At 48.8% G+C, this 18,517-nt stretch overlaps 7 protein-coding genes across 7 annotated transcripts, besides 4 other annotated features; 4 read left to right on the top strand and 3 right to left on the bottom strand.

Annotated features, from left to right (window-relative positions):
* Positions 1-438: 438 nt before the first annotated feature.
* On the top strand, positions 439-1,642 carry UA08_06251 (putative D-xylulose reductase A; the record flags this gene model as incomplete). The annotated part of the gene is made up of 3 exons (XM_020268553.1): positions 439-480; positions 537-659; positions 722-1,642. 3 exons carry the CDS (start codon positions 439-441, stop codon positions 1,640-1,642), a joined length of 1,086 nt encoding a protein of 361 aa, XP_020118642.1.
* A 316-nt stretch (positions 1,643-1,958) lies between these two features.
* On the bottom strand, positions 1,959-3,220 carry UA08_06250 (hypothetical protein; the record flags this gene model as incomplete). The annotated part of the gene is made up of 4 exons (XM_020268552.1): positions 1,959-2,869; positions 2,925-2,959; positions 3,027-3,091; positions 3,155-3,220. The coding sequence occupies 4 exons, from the start codon at positions 3,218-3,220 to the stop codon at positions 1,959-1,961; spliced, it is 1,077 nt and encodes a 358-aa protein (XP_020118827.1).
* Positions 3,221-3,413: 193 nt separating this feature from the next.
* On the bottom strand, positions 3,414-7,289 carry UA08_06249 (hypothetical protein; the record flags this gene model as incomplete). The annotated part of the gene is made up of 9 exons (XM_020268551.1): positions 3,414-4,085; positions 4,141-4,190; positions 4,255-4,415; positions 4,853-6,165; positions 6,215-6,297; positions 6,345-6,416; positions 6,461-6,575; positions 6,630-6,648; positions 6,706-7,289. 9 exons carry the CDS (start codon positions 7,287-7,289, stop codon positions 3,414-3,416), a joined length of 3,069 nt encoding a protein of 1,022 aa, XP_020118826.1.
* Positions 7,290-8,568: 1,279 nt separating this feature from the next.
* On the top strand, positions 8,569-10,383 carry UA08_06248 (hypothetical protein; the record flags this gene model as incomplete). Its single annotated transcript, XM_020268550.1, has 1 exon — positions 8,569-10,383. The coding sequence occupies one exon, from the start codon at positions 8,569-8,571 to the stop codon at positions 10,381-10,383; it is 1,815 nt and encodes a 604-aa protein (XP_020118644.1).
* Positions 10,384-10,891: 508 nt separating this feature from the next.
* Positions 10,892-12,895, bottom strand: UA08_06247 (hypothetical protein; the record flags this gene model as incomplete). Its single annotated transcript, XM_020268549.1, has 3 exons — positions 10,892-10,989; positions 11,046-12,555; positions 12,617-12,895. 3 exons carry the CDS (start codon positions 12,893-12,895, stop codon positions 10,892-10,894), a joined length of 1,887 nt encoding a protein of 628 aa, XP_020118643.1.
* Positions 12,896-13,116: 221 nt separating this feature from the next.
* Positions 13,117-13,508: a repeat region (Identified by RepeatMasker using a combination of RepBase library and repeat library created with RepeatScout).
* Positions 13,488-13,535: a repeat region (Identified by RepeatMasker using a combination of RepBase library and repeat library created with RepeatScout).
* A 122-nt stretch (positions 13,536-13,657) lies between these two features.
* Positions 13,658-14,053: a repeat region (Identified by RepeatMasker using a combination of RepBase library and repeat library created with RepeatScout).
* Positions 14,054-14,841: 788 nt separating this feature from the next.
* Positions 14,842-15,042, top strand: UA08_06246 (hypothetical protein; the record flags this gene model as incomplete). Its single annotated transcript, XM_020268548.1, has 2 exons — positions 14,842-14,995; positions 15,029-15,042. 2 exons carry the CDS (start codon positions 14,842-14,844, stop codon positions 15,040-15,042), a joined length of 168 nt encoding a protein of 55 aa, XP_020118875.1.
* Positions 15,043-15,573: 531 nt separating this feature from the next.
* Positions 15,574-15,851: a repeat region (Identified by RepeatMasker using a combination of RepBase library and repeat library created with RepeatScout).
* Positions 15,852-16,645: 794 nt separating this feature from the next.
* UA08_06245 (hypothetical protein) lies at positions 16,646-17,872 on the top strand (the record flags this gene model as incomplete). Its single annotated transcript, XM_020268547.1, has 3 exons — positions 16,646-16,843; positions 16,907-17,029; positions 17,084-17,872. 3 exons carry the CDS (start codon positions 16,646-16,648, stop codon positions 17,870-17,872), a joined length of 1,110 nt encoding a protein of 369 aa, XP_020118876.1.
* Positions 17,873-18,517: the final 645 nt, after the last annotated feature.

The raw sequence follows: 18,517 nt of genomic DNA, 5'->3' as shown, positions 1-18,517 counted from the left end.
CAGTCCTGTCTATGCAGAGATTGGACGTGGTCTTCAGTGAACTCGCGATGCCGGCGGACGACGAGTCGAACAGTTAAATATCGCCGTCTCTTGGCGGGCCGCGTTGGGCTTAGCTGTACGTCATTTTAGTGCTGTATGAGCTGCTGGCCTAGAATGGCAAATTCCTGACTATCTCATTGCTACCTATAGTCGACTACCAGTATATCGCCCAGAGCTCGAATTGAAGCTCTCCGTGTGCATACTCGACGATGTCTCCAGCTCTCCGGTTAATTAGCACGGTTAAATGGTAATTCAGGCGTAATGCGCGGATAACTCACATGACATCCATGATCTGAGGGGCTGTGGCCAACGCATATAAAACTCTCTGTCTCTCTCTGACTTCTCCTGGACATCGCCCAAATATCCGTTATCCAGGCAAGAAACGAAGGATCCATCGCAATGTCTCTCGCCGAAACCAAGGCAAGTCAATTGTGCCCCGCCGTACTATGTACATGTAAATATCTAGGTGTCTGTGCTTGAGGTCTAACAGCGTGCAGAACCTCTCCTTCGTCCTCGAAGGCATTAAGAAAGTGAAATTCGAGGAACGGCCCATCCCCGAAATCATTGATCCCTACGACGTCCTGATCAACGTCAAGTACACAGGAATATGCGGCAGTGATGTAAGTTGATCGCTGAGCGTCAAGCGTTCACACGAATTGACATAGAAAATGAATATATATAGGTCCACTACTGGGAACACGGCTCAATCGGCGACTTCGTCGTCCGCGATCCCATGGTCCTCGGCCACGAATCCTCCGGCATCGTCAGCAAGGTCGGCTCGGCAGTTACCACGTTGAAGGTGGGCGACCAAGTGGCCATGGAGCCTGGCATCCCCTGTCGCCGCTGCGAGCCCTGCAAGTCCGGCAGATACCATCTCTGTCTGTACATGGCCTTTGCTGCCACGCCGCCCTACGACGGCACGCTGGCCAGGTACTACAGACTGCCGGAAGACTTCTGCTACAAGCTGCCGAGCTCGGTGTCCCTCAAGGAAGGGGCGCTCATCGAACCGCTCGGCGTAGCTGTGCATGTCATCAAGCAGGCAGGCGTCGTACCGGGCAACTCTGTGGTGGTGTTTGGCGCGGGCCCCGTGGGCCTGTTGTGTTGCGCAACGGCAAAGGCATTCGGAGCCAGCAGAGTCATAGTCTCCGACATCCAGCAGAGCAGATTGGAGTTTGCAAAGAAGCATCTCGGGGTCGACACGTTTTTGCCTGCACGAGTGTCTGCCGGGGAGAATGCAAATCGCCTCAAGGAGGAGAACAATCTGAGTGCCGGCTTCGATGTGGCCGTAGACGCATCGGGCGCAGAACCTGCTGTGCACACGGGAGTGCACGCCCTCCGGACCGGCGGTACGTATGTCCAAGCCGGCATGGGCAAGTCCGAGATGAATTTCCCGATTATGACGGTGTGTGCCAAGGAGTTGAACTTCAAGGGAAGCTTCCGGTACGGTAGCGGAGACTACAAGCTCGCAGTCGAGCTGGTGGCCACGGGCAAGATCAGCGTCAAGGAGTTTATCACTGCTGAATTCAAGTTCGAGGATGCCGAACAGGCATATATTGATATGAAGTCGGGCAAGGGGATTAAGACTATCATTGCCGGACTGTAAATGAGAAGAAGAGCACATGACATGACGTGACGAAAGTGTTTATTGTATTAGGGTGTGGAGAAAATAATAAATAATAGATTTCCAGCTTATATCACAATGCCAAAACGTATGTATAGTTGAGGGCAACAAAAAGAAAGAAAGCTCTGACAGGGGTATATGTGTGTAAAAGAATGGAAACGCCGAAGAACAGACAGCAAGAACTTCAAGGACGTCGAGTAGGGTATTGAACTGGAGATATAGTCAGAAAGAAGAAAAAGTAACAAGCCACCAACCTAAGGAAAGAAGGAAGGGAAGAAGAAAGAAAGAGAGAGGCGTATCAACAACAACCCCTGTTACTCCTGCGCGTTGATCCTTGTATTCGAAAGACATCCCCCCATTCACCGGCAGCGCTCGCCCACGAACTCTGCTGCCGATTCCACTTCCTTCTACTATGCAGCGACTGACCGCCTGCATTATCATCAACAGTAAGCCCACTGCGAACACTGCCACCATCACTAGTCCCAAGCGGCCACGTTCCCGAATCGCCATACTGAATCCCGCTTTGCGGATCGTCCGGATCGATCTCGCCGAGCTCGATTTTGGTCAGGATGATGCGCGCCAGGCGCGTGAAGAGCTCCTCGACGTTTTCGCCCGTTAGCGCCGAGACCTCCACGGCGACAGGGATGTTGGATCGGGTTGCCCATTCCAAGGCCTCGAGATCACTGACCTGCCTGCCGTGCGAGGTTGTTGTCGCTGTCAGGCGGGTGCCGGCGGCATAGTTTGTGCTGGCGACGGAGCGAAGAGAACCGGCCCCTCCGCCTACCGCGTCATACATGAACGAAGATGAATGCTTGCTGCTTGAAAAGCTATTCGAAATCGAAGTCGACGAGGGAATGTCATCTTCAAAGCGGTCGCGGTCATCGTCATCGTCATCGTCATCGCCATTGTTCTCAGACAATAGATCCGTTTTATTCCCAGCCAAAATCGTCGTAAGATTCGGCGACGCCAGGGCACGAGCATCCATCAGAAAAGTCGAAAGCGCCGAAAACGAGGTATAGGACGAAACATCATACACGACTATAGCGCCCGCAGCACCGCGGTAATACGATCTCGAGACCGAGCGGAACCTTTCGGTGCCAGCGGTGTCCCATAGTTGCAGTTTGATTCGTTTCCGACGAGAGCCTGATCCGATTTTCACGATTTTCGAGGAAAATTCTACTCCGATTGTTTGAGAGGATAGGACTCGCCCTGGTACGGTTAGTCTATCAGTGTCGTGGGAGAGAAAGAGAGAGGTAGGGCGTACATTCATCCTTGACAAAGCGATGGAGTAGACAAGACCTGCGGAAAAAGAGCAATTGTAAGCAACCAAACGAACCATTGGCGGATATAAAAGTGTAGAACGCACTTTCCAGTGCCACTCGGCCCTATCAGAATGACCTTTGCCAGGTAGTCGTACATGGTCTCAAGCTCCTACGACAGTTCCATGTTTAGCAGAGACTCGGGCACACTTCACATGCAAGTTGTTGGGCTGACCTGATGATGCCGGTCCGGCAGGGAGGACGCCGAAGAAGCGTTTGAGGGTTTCCGATGACGGGGCATTGCGAGTCATGCCTAAGCAAGAGGAGAAGTAAAGAAATAGCAAGACGACTTTTATTCAACGACAAGCAAAGGAGAGTGTTTTTGTTGTAGACAGTTCCGTAGTAACAGCAAGTTAGATAGGACCGCCTCGGCATGCCGGCGCCACGAGCTAGCAAGCCCGCACGCCCCACCAGAAACAACATCATCAGTTCCGTCACGGCAGCAAAAGCCCCTCGCGCTCAAACCTCGCCTCAAACTCAACTCCACCGAATATGCCAACAGCAGCGTACAGATCGAAATCGCCCTCCAGCCCCTGCACGCCGCCAGCCTCCGAGTCGAGTTGCTCGTGCAAATCCCAGCTCCCGGCCTCGAATCCATTGCGCGTGAAGAACACTCTGACCCTCGAGTTACAACCAGGCGAAGCAACGAAAAAAGTCATCCCCAAGCCCACCGTCTCCCCCTCGCGAAACGGCTCAGTGAAGCTCTTCCCACCAAACGAATCGTTCACAAACCGACACCCATCGTCCGAAAACACTCCAACACTAGCCCGATCCCACCCGGGCGAACGCCAGGATGGATACGGCTGCGCTACAAACCCGATGGAAAGCCCGTTTGCATCACCGCCGTTACTATTTCCCGTCTGCCGCTGAATCCGCAAGATCTTAACCTCGAAATAGATCGTCTTATCGCGTCCCGTGACCGCAGGCGAGTCTCGCAGCGCGTAATACAGCGGTAAGATGGAGATGAGCGAGCAGTCGCGGCAGTGCTTGTCGCTCTTGACTTTCCAGCGGCCGGGGTGTCGAGTGTCTAGACTGCCGCGGTATTCGATGGGTTGTCCTGGTCGGATTTCGCCGCGTAGTGTGCTGTTGTAGATGGCTTCTGAGGGCTGACAACACCATCAGTAAAGATTGCTAGTCATGTAGCAAGGCGAAAGGGCTCACCTGAACAGGCCTCCATAACGGTCTCGAAGTACAAAACTCCTTCGCACGATCTGTAAATCCGAACTACGTTAACAAAGGAATAAATCCCGCTCGTAAAAAGAACAGGAAACAAACCGGCATCGTCGCCCGAGGCATTCCCCGTCTCAGAGGCAAAATGCGATATCGTCGGCGGAGGGGCCAAGATGGCCGTGTCAGGGACTTGTTCTTGCCAATTGTGATAGGGAGGAGGGTTGCTGCTGCTGTCTTGATAGCCTGGAGGGGCCCCTGGAGGTGGTCTATACATGTTGACTGTCTTGAGTAGAATCAATCGTGGGGTTCCAAGGTTTGGGGAAAGCGAACGTGGTAAAGTTATGTGGAACAAACTTCAGGACGAGTTTAGGTACGATGTGGCTGTGCATTCAATTATTCTTTATTCAATGACTCATTGGCATTCTTTCAAACTACGGTGTCATTATTCAATCTGTATGCAAGCAGTAAAAAAAGACGTAATAGGTTCAAATTGTGCAAAGAAATCGGCAATAGGCCCAATAATGAGATGAACAACCCAACTCTCAGTAATTATTCAATTCCTCTCCCCCCTGAGGAACCTCAAGACTTGTCTCACCACGAGTCTGTCTGCTATCAGCATGACCCATCCATTGTCCCGCCGTTGAGAATACTTGTATTCTCGCAGGATGGATAGAAAAACGACGCTACTGCGATAATCACATACGCGGCAATCAATAATGCGCCTTCGAGATAATTGCTGCGGCCATCCAGCATTAGGTAATTGACAATGAAAGCCGATGCAAACAACGAAACCGTCTCGAACAAGCTAAAGTAGAGCGACATCTCCGTGTTGAGGATCCAGCCAAGGAGAACAATGATCGGCGTAACAAAGAGTGCAATTTGAATGCTACTACCCAGTGCAACACCGATGGCAAGGTCCATCTTGTTTTTGCTTGCAACCGTGACGGCAGTAACGTGCTCAGCAGCGTTGCCCACAATCGGAAGAATGATGAGTCCAATAAATGCTTCGCTGACTCCGGTGCTGCTGACAAGGTAATCAATAGAGTCCACAAGGAACTCGGCGCAGACAGCAACGAGTGCGGTAGTAATAAGTAGCAAGATAATGGCTGTAACACGATCCAGCTTGGGCTTCTCTGCATGGTCGTCCTTGATCTCCACTGTCCGCTTCGAAAGTAGATGAGGTAAAGGCTGAGCAGAGGGTATCGCTGTGGCTACTGCAGTCTCCTTGTTGAGACGATCTGGCAAAGAACTGGTACGGCGGAGGCGATTTGGCCTTGGCGTATTTGATGACGCTTCTGGCTCTGCTTGTCCTGCAGCAGGAAATATCATCGGAGTCAAGACACGGGGGATTGTTGGTCGATATGGAATGCTGCGTATATTGAAAGGGCGTTTTTCACTTTCTCCCTTAACTTCAAAAAAGGGGGCGGTTACAGAAGGTGCAACTATACCCTCTTCAATGATATCATCTTCAGATTTGCGGCGCTTAGGTTCCTTGTATCGTTTCTGCGGATGTAAAGCTTTCCGTTTCGGCTCTGCCGGTTTGCGCATCTCTTTATCAACTTCAAAATCACGAGTGGTCACCTCACCGCTTAGCTCTGGGTTTATTGGAGGCCGTTCAAACTCGGCTGTAGACTCCTGACCATTATTGCGCTTGGGACCAAACTTAGTTCGTGATGAATTTGCCGAATCATCAATCACCTGAGAGCTAGAAGACAAAGTGCGCACAAAAGACGGGAGAGATGGAACCGAGGCAGTGTCTTTCGAAGCGGAGCTAGACTTGCGTCTACGTTTTTTTCGTAGGGCCCGTCTAATCCTCTTAATAGTCGTTTGCGATCCCGAGCTAGCATCGCTGTCATCATCACTGGATGACTCTGAGCTCGAAGAAGAGTTCAAGATGTCTGCAAGCACACCAGGATACGACTCTTCGTCGATGACGTGTTGGGGCGTGCTTTCGTATATGTATGAGTGAGACTTGAGCTGAAATAAGAGATACAAGATGTAGACAAGCAGGAGCACCTTGCAAATGTTAGCTAACGCTCAAAACATGTGGAGAATAGAACCTTACCACACTGGTACCTCGGCTGATCTTGAGGACGGCTGCATCTGCATTATTCATGTTGCTGAATGAGGCATGGAAAGCGGTCTGTACTTTAATCAGAACTATAATTGCAAATTCGAGTGATATACAAACTCACCGGTAGAAGGAGACTTATAACGCTCAAGCTCAAAAGACAGGCGCTCATTTGAGTGACGGCAGAGTTGTATAGCTGCAAACAAGTTAGTTTCAGGTTCTTCAAAGATCGAGGCTAACAACATGCCTGTTCCCGGAAACGAAGACCACCGAAAAGGAAACACATGCCGAGAATAAGCAGCAGATTTGCGAGTATGGAACCAAGCAGTGAAGCCTGCACAATTTCAATCTCGTCCTAATAGAGTGTGTTAGAAGAGGACGCATCAATACACGAGCCTATGCTACTTACTGCAACCAGTGCAATGATACTATCAGAGTAAAGGTCAGCGCCGAGTTTTTCGAGTCAATGAATGCATACAACATACAAAATAATAAGCTCGACAGCATTTCCAAAGGTGACGTTCAGAAGAGCACCGACGGTGTCACCCATGTCAGAGGCAACACATTCGGTTGCGTATCCGAGCATCCATGCTAACGGAATAATAGCAACAGCATTCACGGAGAAGACGGCAGTTGGCGAGATCGGGCCATCGTCGCCCATCACTCGTTCTACTGCCCCAAGGGCGATACCTACGGGTACGCAGAGGAGAAGCCAGTTGACCCAGCTTGAGAAGATGATCAGTTTGAGGGAGGTGTAGACTTTGGTGAAAAAGCCAAGCTTAGGCTCTAAGGTGGATGCCTTCTCTCCATCTTGCGTATCCAAGGAGACCGCTCCAGGTATGGGAGTATTGTCGTGGAGGGTTTGCTGTGTTGTTGTTCTTGAGACTCCAGGGCCATTTGCGCCAGGAGCTTGGTGAACGCCATCGTGGCCGGTCTGATGGTGCGTTATCGGTAGGATGGAAGAGTCACGAGGCGGCTGTTTTCCATGAGGCACGAGGTTTAAGGCATATGAGTGCAAGCGATCCCAGATACCGAGACGGTCTATAGGTGGTTCGTCAGATTCGTTCATCGATGTTGCTAGTGCAGAAGCAAGGGTGGCAAGGGACTGTGAAGAGCGTGGCGTTTGATGAACGAGGCTTGGAGAAGGCCCAGAGAGGCGATGAGAGGAAGGAGAAAGATAGATACGCCGGGAAAGATGAAGCTTGCTTCCAAGGTGGTTCTTAAGAAGGAAGTATGGTAGGCGTAAGGCAGGCACGTATTGTTTGATCCATGGCAGTGGCGATGGCGCACTCTGGCCAATCAGTGTGGCCCAATGCGGCTAGGGCTGCCAACAAGGGTTAGCGTCGCCCCGGCGAAGCTGACAGTGGGTCTTGGCGGAGACAAGCGCGTTACGTTAGATTGATAACTTGTAAGAAGTTGTTTCTACGTCTGCTGCATATACAACGTCTGTCGCCAGGGTTCTCTGGGTATTTGTATGGGGCTACTGCACATTCCAGTCTGGGTCTTATTCACTGGGCATAGCATACTATTGTACACGCATCCTACATTCCACAATGATGACGAGCGTGTACTGATATCATCACTTTCCTAGCGTCACAATGGCGCCAAGCTTGCATTAAGCCATAAACAAAGAGGCGACAAGGGCCAATCACAAGCGCAGCTCCGCATTCACGTGACGCTACACAGCCCTGATTGGCCCGCCACTGCGTCCTTATCAGGCAGGCTTCCAGGCTGTTCGACCGTCGATCGCTGCCGTTTGCAGGCTGCTTACCTAACGGCAGTCCACCAATCAGGCTCGGGCGGAGCGCCCAGTGGAACTGCGGCCAATCAGAGGCTCGGCGGGTGCACGGTGCGTCCCCATTGGGCAGGTTTCGTGATATGCCGGACTATGCATTCAAGTCTGAGACAGACCTGAACATCACAAATCCTTTTGGATCTGCGCTCACCACTTTGGAGGTGTCTGCTCCAATTTTCTCGCCTTTTCTGCCTTTGTCTGCAAGGCTTGCTTTTTTCGTCGCGATGCGGATGGACAAGAGCTAGCAGTGGTGTGCGGGGCCTGGGAACTACTAGATGTAAATATAAGTAGACGGGGTCCAGGGCAACTGAGTCGAAAAATTTTGCAGAATTGAACGCCCGCAACTACTTCACTGACTTTTGCTTGTTTGACTTGGTCACCCTATGAGTGATGCGAATTGAGTCGTTGTGTTGATGGACTGACTGATCTCCCTGCTACGTCATCCGTAAGCGCTACTAGCTTGTTTGTTTATATTAGATCATAAGCAGCTGCCTTTCTTCTGCCTTCCTCTTCCGAACCCCCCGACTGAGTGAGCTTCCGGTCTACATAAAAAATGTCTGATGCTGCTTCGCAACCGAGACGCTCAAGACGGTTTTCCTTTACATCACGCCGCCAGCAGAATCCCGCCCAGGAAGACGTCCACCATGGGCCGCCACCAACCACCATTGGCTTCCCGATAGATGCCATCCCGTTTTACCCAGAGTCACAGGCACAGGAGAACTCCGGCTCCTCATGGAAGAGAGCCTTCAGACGCTCTCAGTCGGTTGATCGGGCTGAACAACCCTCAGACCGTCGACCCTCGCGTCGTCTTGTGAAGAAGCCGCCTGTCAGTGGTTCCCGCAGAGACGCCAGCGTATCGTCCGAGGCACCCAGGAAGTCTATGATATCGAGCATATCGACTCGTATTCGAAGTCGGCGTGCGAGTACATCAAACAACGGTGAAGACGCTGCAGGTCTTCAATTACCCGACGAACAAGCTGGCGAGCGCGGTGCAGAGTCTTCCCACCCATATCGATATGATAGAATATCATCACGGGGCGTGGCGCAAAAACCAGGCCACACACATGCCAAAAGCCTGGACGCTGCCCAAGAGGGGCAGAAAGAAATGCAAAAAGAATTACGGCGGAAGAGTGAGCTTGTCATCAAGCGAGAGGACGCATCAGCCACTCCCACGCCCACCCTCCGCAGAGTTGGCAGTCCCTTCTATCACACGGCCTCTGACAAAGAAGTCGTCTCTCAAGAGAATCCTCCCACTTCGGAGCCAAAATGGCCCAAGCTAGAGATTCCTGCCAGCACCAATCTGGAGTCGTGGCGCGACGAGGCTATGATGATCCCAGCTTCACTACGAGTTAGTCGGTCGAAGATTGTTGAGCCGGGTCCGAAAAGTCCAAGTAGGGCATCATTGTCGATGCAGGAGAATAACGATAACAACAAAGACGACACATCTCAGCACAGTTTGCCAAAGTATAGTCCTCCTCATGCCCAAGTTCCGGGACCTCAAAAGAAGGAGAGCAGCAATCGCATTGAAAGCAGCCTGTCGTCACTATGGCAAGAACCGCTTCCCTTCGAACAGGTTGCTCCTAAGCCTGCTTCAAAACCAGTTGAACAAGTTGCAAGTATTCCACGGCCATTGTCTCAGAACGACAAGTCAACTACACATGAATGGGTTCCCCCAGTCCCCTCAGAGTCCATCAACCCAGTCAAGACAATGTCCCCTCGGCCAAGGCACGCAAAGCACACAAAGACACAGTCCTCGTCCTCAACCGCAACCGCATCCTCGTCTTCATCTTCACCTTATTCCTATACATCGTCCACATTCGGGGAGCTTCCAACACCCATCAGCTCCAACGCATCCAGCACGCATCTCGAAGCCACCACCAACAATAATACCAACGACACCGCCAAAAAGGAAATCCCCCGCAACACCATGTCCCCCAAACTCGACAAATACCTCGCCAAAATCTTCGTCATCTGCTGCCACTGCAACCACTGGCACGACGTGCCCTCGCCTCTATATGCGCAAATGATCATCCCAGAGCGTCTTTTATTCTCTGGTCTACCGGAACCATCAGAAACCCGATCCTCCAAATCGTCGCGATCGTCCAGTCAAGCGCGCGAATCCGCGCGGCTGTCATCCGAGTATTCCAGAAAAAAGAGGCCGCAATCCTATATTTCGCAGAGCGATGGATCTTCCTCTTATTCGGCTACTACTACGTCGTTGCCATCGTCGTCACATTCGCGCTCGCCGTCGCGCTCACCGTTTTCTTCGCCAACGGCTACTGTGCTCTGCTCTTGGTGTAAGCATGAAATGGCGCAGTCGTGCTGTGCCAGTTGGACGACTATGGTTCATATGATTGAGAGGCATTGATCCGATCAAGATTTACTGAATAATGAACATGGTCGGTTCTGCCATTGTTTTGCATTGCTGCATTGCTGTATTCTGCAATTATGATTTTCTTTTTTTTCCCTTTTCTGGTACAAGACAATCCTTACAACATATCTCCCCTCGCCTGCATATCTACTCACCCACCAATGTTGCCTGCTTTACAAAGCTTGAACAACGCATATACATACATCACAACAAAAACAAAACGAAAACGAAAACAATTTACGAAATAACGAAAGCCACGAATCAGGGAAACGCGAATCAAATCGATATAAACGAGAGGAGGAATGATATAACGACGATATGATGATCAACATAATCAGTTTTTATTTTAATCAGAGATATTACCTGTTTAGCCACGACGTGATGTGATGTGATGTATTATTCTTTCATTTCCGGTCATGAGGAGCAGAGAATAGACCTAGGTAGTAATTAAAAAACATTATTTATACACAAGTTCATAATACATTATCAAACGTTATAATGGATGTCAAAACATCGGATAGCAAGCTCCCCGCAAAGAATCGTCAATATCTTGTTTTCGGTATCCTGACTTTTCGCCAAGACAGACGGCTTTCTTCATGAGGCCTGATTGATTATTAGTATCCTTGTTTTTTTTCCCTTGAATTGGGATGGTAACCTACGGTCGAGAAAGTGTTCTACGTCGAGAATGCGGGTGGTGTTTTGTTTTTGGACGGTCGTATTACTATTGGCGGAAGTAAATGATGCTTCGAATGATTGTGTAGTCTCCATGTTGAGAGGATAGTCGGATACGGAAAGTTGGGAAGGTTTCTCAGAGGACATGAGAGGAGCGAGAAGGTCCAGGTCCAAATCCATGTTTAAGTCAACGTCATATGGTGCGAATTGCAGCATTGCAGTATTCTCATTCTGATTCGCTGACGCTGACGCAGATGCAGTTATTGACGAATCCAGGAAAGGATCTATATGCATCTGATTCGACGAGGACTGTGGCAGAAACGACGATGCCGGACTGTTGCTGCTGCTGCTGTCAGACAAATGTGCATTTGTATCGACGCTCGGAACAGCGACGAAAGTCGAGTGAGCGTCAATCAATATCCCCATTTCTTTCAGATAGCCATCCACGTCATTCGGATCGAACCATTCACCGCCCATTCCATTGGAGATCAGAAGCTCCTCGACGCTCGTCTTGTTGTGTGGCAGATCTGCAAAATGGAAGGACCAGGGGCCAATGAACTTGGATACTGGGTACATCTCAGCTGTTGATGTCGATACCGAGGAATTGGAGTGACCACGGTTGTGCGGGAAATGTGTACCGGCGTTTCCGACGTGATAATTAGGTGGAATTGCTATTTGGGCAATATTGCCGTTGTTATAGCTTGCGGTCCCAGAGGTTGCATCATCAACATTCGACCGGCTCAAAATTGCACAGTAGCGAGCTAGCATTGTCTCGCAATTGCGGAATCCAAGGGAAAAGCGAAACATGCGCGACACATCCCTGGGATCCATGCGGGTATCGGAAAGCATGCGAAAGCCATGTTCCGCATAGCGCCGTCGCAAGCGACGGACAAAGCTCGATTCTTGGTAACTGTAGCTGGATGGGAGGGGGAGGTGGTGTGGCAATGACGGTTGGATATGATTCTGGTTTTGAGGGGATAGCGATGGTAACGAAGACGAGGATGATATCATTTCCATGCCGGCATTGTGATAAAGTAGGGGCTCGCCTTCGAAAGCAACGTTGTTGTTGGCGGTGGTGGTAGAAGCGTATAGGGCATTATACTCGTCCGAACTGTCTCCCATGGCTGTTGGTAACAAGCCATCACCGCTAGCAGCAGCTCCAATAACATCCGGTAGAGAAGAAGCACTTGCAGTCTCCAAGCCCTCGGCATCCGCATCGGTGGCAGAAGAACTTTTGCTACTGTTACTAGCGCTGCCCGAAGAAAGACTGACGAGAGCGTCTGACTTCTCCACGAGCCTTTGAAGACTCTGCTGCATCTTATGATGCTGCAAAAGCAAGCCGGATCCGATAAGCTCGTCGCGGAAAGAGCCAAATGATTTGCTCATCTCCTGAATGGCGACGTCCATCTCCGCGAGACGCTCGCTGAGGACTGTAATTGTGGCTTCTTTTCGCGATCGGTAGGCCCGCTGAGCCAGGCGGATTTGTGTCCTTCGACGCTATTCCACATCATTAGCACCCGTGCTTCTCTCTAGGTGACGGAGGTAGGTGTATGTGTACCTCTGCCGCATTCTCATCTTTGCCGAGCACGCGTGGGCGCCCTCGTTTCCGCTTGAGGATTCCATCATCATTGCTATTGTTATCGGTTTTATTTTTGGTCGTATTCCTTTTCGAAGCCTTCTTCTGCCGTCGCGCATCTGTCGGATTCATCGTACCGTCGTCTTGGACCAGAGTCAGGCCGCCATACAAAATGCCGGAATCTGCGCGACGAGGACTGCGCCGCCCTAATACTTCTGGAAATGGATATGACGAGGCGGACAGGATGTCAATAGACGACATGACAATGCAAACGTAACTAATTGTGGTAAAACAGGCCTTGATGTCCAAATAGACTTTGTCGTCCTAGTTATGTAACAATCATTAGCTGAGGATCGAGGAAGACGAGCCTTATATATGCGAGGGATGCACCAGAGTCAGCCGCGGTAAAAGCAGCGGCATGGTTTGTTGCGGCCTGATTGGCTGGCAGCGGCTGCTTACGAGAGTTGTGACACTGTGATTAACGTATTTCATGGGTAAACGGATCACTTGTAGTTTCATACAAAGTAGCCATTTTAACCCCCTGCAATCTCAACAAATTTATATATAAACCAGGTCTAATAAGTAAATGTATTAATTAGTATTTATATACTAATATATTCATAGCTTTACAGGTCTCAAATAATATAAGAACCCTTTCGTATTGAAAATTACAATAATTACTAGCGTATTTCTTAATAATTTATTATATTCGATATTAAAAATATATTATATTTTATATATAAGTGTCCACAGATATATTATTTATTATTTTTCTTTTTTAGGCCTGATTTATATATATATATATTTGTTGAGATTGCAGGGGGGGGTAAAATGGCTATTTTGTATGGAATTACAAGTGATCCGTTTACTTGGGTGATCCGTTTACCCATGAAATACGTTAAAGCAGCGCCGAGGCTGACAAATTTTGCATCCTTCGGGCCAGATGAGTCAGATGGCTTAGTAATAATTGCCCCGACATTAACTAGGTTAGTTTTGTTGACCTGCCGAGTCATGCATCGTTGACGTATTTCCCGGGTAAACCGCGCACTTATAATTCCCATACTAAATAGCCTTTTTAACCCCCTGTAAATTCCACAAATTTATATATAAACTAGACTTAAAAAGCTTACATATCAAATAATATTCATATACTATTATATAGATAGCTTTATAGATTCTATATATCTTATAAACCCCTTCGTATTAAAAATTACAATAATTACTAGCGTGTTTCTTATTATCTCAACAAATCTATAGATAGATTCTTATTATTTTTTATATATAAGCTCTTATATTTATATTATTTAATATGTAAGCTTTTTAGATCTACTTTATATATAAATTTGTGGAATTTACGGGGGGGTAAAAATGTCTATTTTGTATAGGAATTACAGGTGCGCGGTTTACCCGGGAAATACGTTAAGACGTGGAGAGGACTGACATCTCGACATATCAATTCGTTGACTAGACCTGAATTGCGAACTTGTGCATGTATGAGTATTCCTAAGGAAATGATAAAGGCTTGATTGGAAATCCCGCTGCTCACGAATTTTCTTTCGAGGGTAAGGATAATAATCTCTATTAGATCCCTCTGATGCAGCAGGTTTGTCGCATTTCTCGAGCAGTAACAACCTGACATAATCGCCATGATTCCACGACATCGGATAAAAATGCGGGTTTCCGTTGGTAGCATTGCCCTTTCACATTTGACGGGGATCTGGTAGATTCAAACACGCTTTTGCCATAACAAGATGTGTGTCTGTGAATCAAGAAGCTGCTTCTTGGCCACACCCGCCCTCGCGGAGAAGATTTTTTTTAACCTACTTCTTTTGTCAATGCTCGTCGGAGTCATTGCGGTCGCTATGACTTCTTCTATCTGACGGGGAGTGATTGGCCTAGAAGCGTTCATCAGCAGCGTTGGTGCGTTTCAGCATAGCCGATTAGGGCTGCATACAAGCCAGTCAAACTACCACATAACCTCGCAAGGGGAATATCCCTGTCAGCAGCTTTGAAAGGACACTGCTGCATAGCCCCCAGAAATACCAAAGTATAAATAAACTGCGACGCATAGCGTCTCATTAAGCCTTGCCATTTCACGCCAGTTTCCGAGGCTGAGACCGACCCCCGATTTACATAAGACTAGCTTGCATCCCCGTTTCGAGCTCAGTAAAGACATTCAAATTGAAAAGGAACATTATACGAACAAAATGTCCGGCAATTCCAACCCTTATGAATACACCGTGGCGTGGATATGCGTTCTTGAAGCCGAGATCACAGCAGCCAGAGTGATGCTTGAAGAAGACGAGGTCTATGATCCCGCACCCGTGCATCGCGCTCATGGCGATGAGAATTCCTACATCTGTAAGAATGTGGGCGGGCACAAATGTGTGATAGCCGGTTCGAAGTGATCTGGAATCAACTTCTAAGACTATCGCCTTTCTCGTCAATGCATTTCCACGTCTGAGATTTGGATTGCTGGTGGGCGTTGCCGCCGGAGCCCCAACTCCGGCGGTTCGTCCTGTTCACGATGGAAAGTACATTTTACTTGGCGATGTAGTCGTTGGTGTGCCAAAGAAAAATCACAGTAGGCGCCAACAACCATTCCTAAACTCTTAACTCTTCTGTTTCCCACTCAATAATCACTTTTTCTCAGCTGGAGTTTTGCATGCACAAAGGGGCACACTTAAAGTCGGTGTGCTTGAGGAAAGCTCCCTTAACATGCCGCCGCAACTTCTGCTTTCAGGGATGAAAGATCTCTCCTCAAAACATGTCTTAGGGCAGGGTAACATGCAATCATACATCAGTGATGCGAGCAGAAAATTCGATATATATCACTTTCCGGGAAGACAGGCAGATCCACTCTTCAGTCCAAGCTATCCTCATGCTATTGGAGAAGAAGATTGCTCACGATGCGACTCAACTCAAATCCAAACTCAATCAACAAGGGAATACCCGGTTGTCCAGTACGGTCTCGTTGCATCGTCCACCCAAGTCATCCAAGATGCTAATCGGCGAGATGAGTATCGCAGGGAACGTGGGGTACTATGTTGGGATACATGGGCAGCTGGTGCGATGGATTTCGATGCCATGAAGTGCCTTGTAATTAGGGGCATAAGCGACTACGCCGATAGCCATAAGAATGATCAATGGCAGAACTATGCTGCTCTAACTGCAGCTGCTTATGCCAGAGATCTACTAAGCTATATCACCCCGAAAACTGTTCATCACGCACCGCCATGGGCGGCGAAAATACGTACGTTGGCCTTGGAACATCATACCCTCAGCAATGAACCTTGTATTCTGTTGCCTGCCACCTCACTTAAAGCTCCATGTACCTAATTAAGTCGGATTAGCCGGCCTTAAACAGTACTAAGTCAGACATAGACATAGCAAACATTTCGGCAATGATGACTACCAGAAATGAATCAACTTTTCTTAATTCTTAAAATTCTCCATCCATTGACACATGAGCTAAGTAGAAAGCGTGTCAGTCAGTAGTGTTGCAATCCGAAGTGTTTCAGCGATGGTCCCAAGGAGTTCCATGGCAATTTCGGCGTTATGGTGCACGCGGAGATCAGTCCATCTGATGCAAACAGGCGAAGTGCAGCATCTATTATAGTACCGATGACCCCCTGGGACCACTCTGCCTACCCAAGTACCTGATGTTGTGCAGTGAGGCTTAAGCGCCTTTGGTGGCGGCTTCATTACGGGCTACTTCTTCGACGACGCCTCGTTGGCAGTCTTGAGCATACCCCGTTTCGCGAAGTATGGCCGTGCTGTCGGTACTTTTAGCGAAACAATCGCGAAATTCATCTCTGATGTTTCGGAGGCAGGATTTAGCAAGGTTGTCATCGACTTGCAACAGAATTCTGCGAGGTTTTAGCTTTCGATGCACTCAAACAAGTTAGTTCTAGCTTATGATACGAAGCCCATTGAGAAAGATACTGACCTGGCTATAGATAGTTCTTCCCATTCATTGAACCTTTTGGTGGTCGTATGCGAGTTCAATCAATGGCCGACGCCACTGGGAATACCTTGACACGGCTTTGGAGCGATACAAGCAGCGGGCTTTACCACGATTACCATCTCGTGGCTAGTGAATGGGTTGTGACAGATAGGATAAATGCGGCCCCAGGGCAAAGGTTTTTTTCGTGGGACGAATTCTTCGATCCAAACAGCTCCTATGGTTCGGACAACTTCTCTCAGATAGTGAGTGTTTCTGCTGACGTCCTAGTCTTAATAAATAAGGTGATTGCTCAAACAAGACGCTAGGGGAGATACAATTTGTCCAATGTCGTTTTTGATAAAGAGGCATCTGGAGGCATCGTAGTTGACGGTCATGCGAGTGGTACAGGAAATGGCTCTTCGCCATCCGCTGCGCAGGACATCATTATAGTAAGGGTAACCCACTCGGCGTGCAGCGAACGCAAAACTCTAACCTTTCTTTAGTTGAGAAACGGTCTTTGTTCATCTTCCTGCGCGGTCTTTGTGGAAATGATGCATCACGAAGCCGGAGTACGGAACGTGGCTGTCGGTGGTCGACCGAGCTATGGGCTGATGCAAGGACCAGGTCGAAGTCGTGGTGCCGCATTGTACAGTACTTCACAACTGGATACAGACATCTGGAACGCACGACACCACAGTAAGAGAGCAGCCAGGCATCTTCCACATCGACGGAAGTCATTGTTTGTCACCTCGGCCAGCTTCAATCTTCGAAATCTTCGAGATCAGGTGCGGCGAGATAACACCACCATGTCACTACAGTTCCTCTATGAACCTGCCGATTGCAGAATATTCTTCACGCCAAGCACCTGGTATAACTATACGAACCTCTGGAAGTACGCTGCAGACGCAATCTGGAACAACACAGGGCTGTGCGTCAAGAACTCGACAAGTCAAGATGGGTTGGAGCCAGATCGACTCGTGTATACAGGCGATGCGACAGAAATTATCACGGATTCCTTCCAGCAGGGCTTTCCTCCAATCATTCGTGAGGAGGAGATGTTCGGCGGACGCCATGACTTATCAATGATTCAGAACATGGAGTGCACTACGAATAGAGACTGCGCAGCACCAGGGCATTTTTCGTTTCGAATGGTTACGACTTGCCATGATGAGAATGAGCGCATGGTCAAATCGCTATGTGTTGCAGAATGTAGCTCGAGTAAAAATTGTGCCGGGGCAGCTTTTGTCGCGTCCCATGCCACACATCCCACACATACGACGAAGAAGTGGTAGGTAATATTGAAAAGAGATACTGGACAGGATACTGTGTACCATCTTCACGTCAGTGCGGCTTTAATAATGATCATTTTCCTCAGGGATGGCTACAAATTAGGTACTTGACGATGGTGTGTTTTGATCTAGACTAGACGATATGAATGCTTTTCTAGATATGACAATAATAATGAAAATAAAAAACATCCATGGATCTAAGCTGCCTAATGGAATGTACGTACTAGTAACATTTGGTTGCATGGACATATGCCATGTAGGGCGGCTATGATCGAGATAAGTAGGAAAAAGAAGTAAATTAATTAAAGTTCGTGGGACACAGGCTAGTTTGCGCTGGATCTTTCTACGAATCCCGCACATACATGCTAATCATGTCTGTTCCCATTCCAATCTTGTGGGTACGGGCTGGCTGCCTATATAACTTCCTGGTGAACTTGCCCGAGCCGCCGTGGGAAGAAAGTAGGCGCCAGTGGACTCCCTTCACTGCCCATGGCGGCCCCGGAAGCGATGGATCTTTATACATAGGAAACTCCAGGCAAACGAGAATGCCTCCGGGATTTAGCAACCCAGCCATGCGTTCCGCCCACTCCACTCGTCGACTAGGGTGCAAGGCACACATGAACTGTAAGAAAATAAAACATATTAGCG

Source organism: Talaromyces atroroseus (assembly GCF_001907595.1).
Source record: "Talaromyces atroroseus strain IBT 11181 chromosome Unknown scaffold_8, whole genome shotgun sequence".
In the NCBI taxonomy this organism is placed as follows: Eukaryota; Fungi; Ascomycota; class Eurotiomycetes; order Eurotiales; family Trichocomaceae; genus Talaromyces; species Talaromyces atroroseus.
This window is presented reverse-complemented; position numbering and strand designations above follow the sequence as displayed.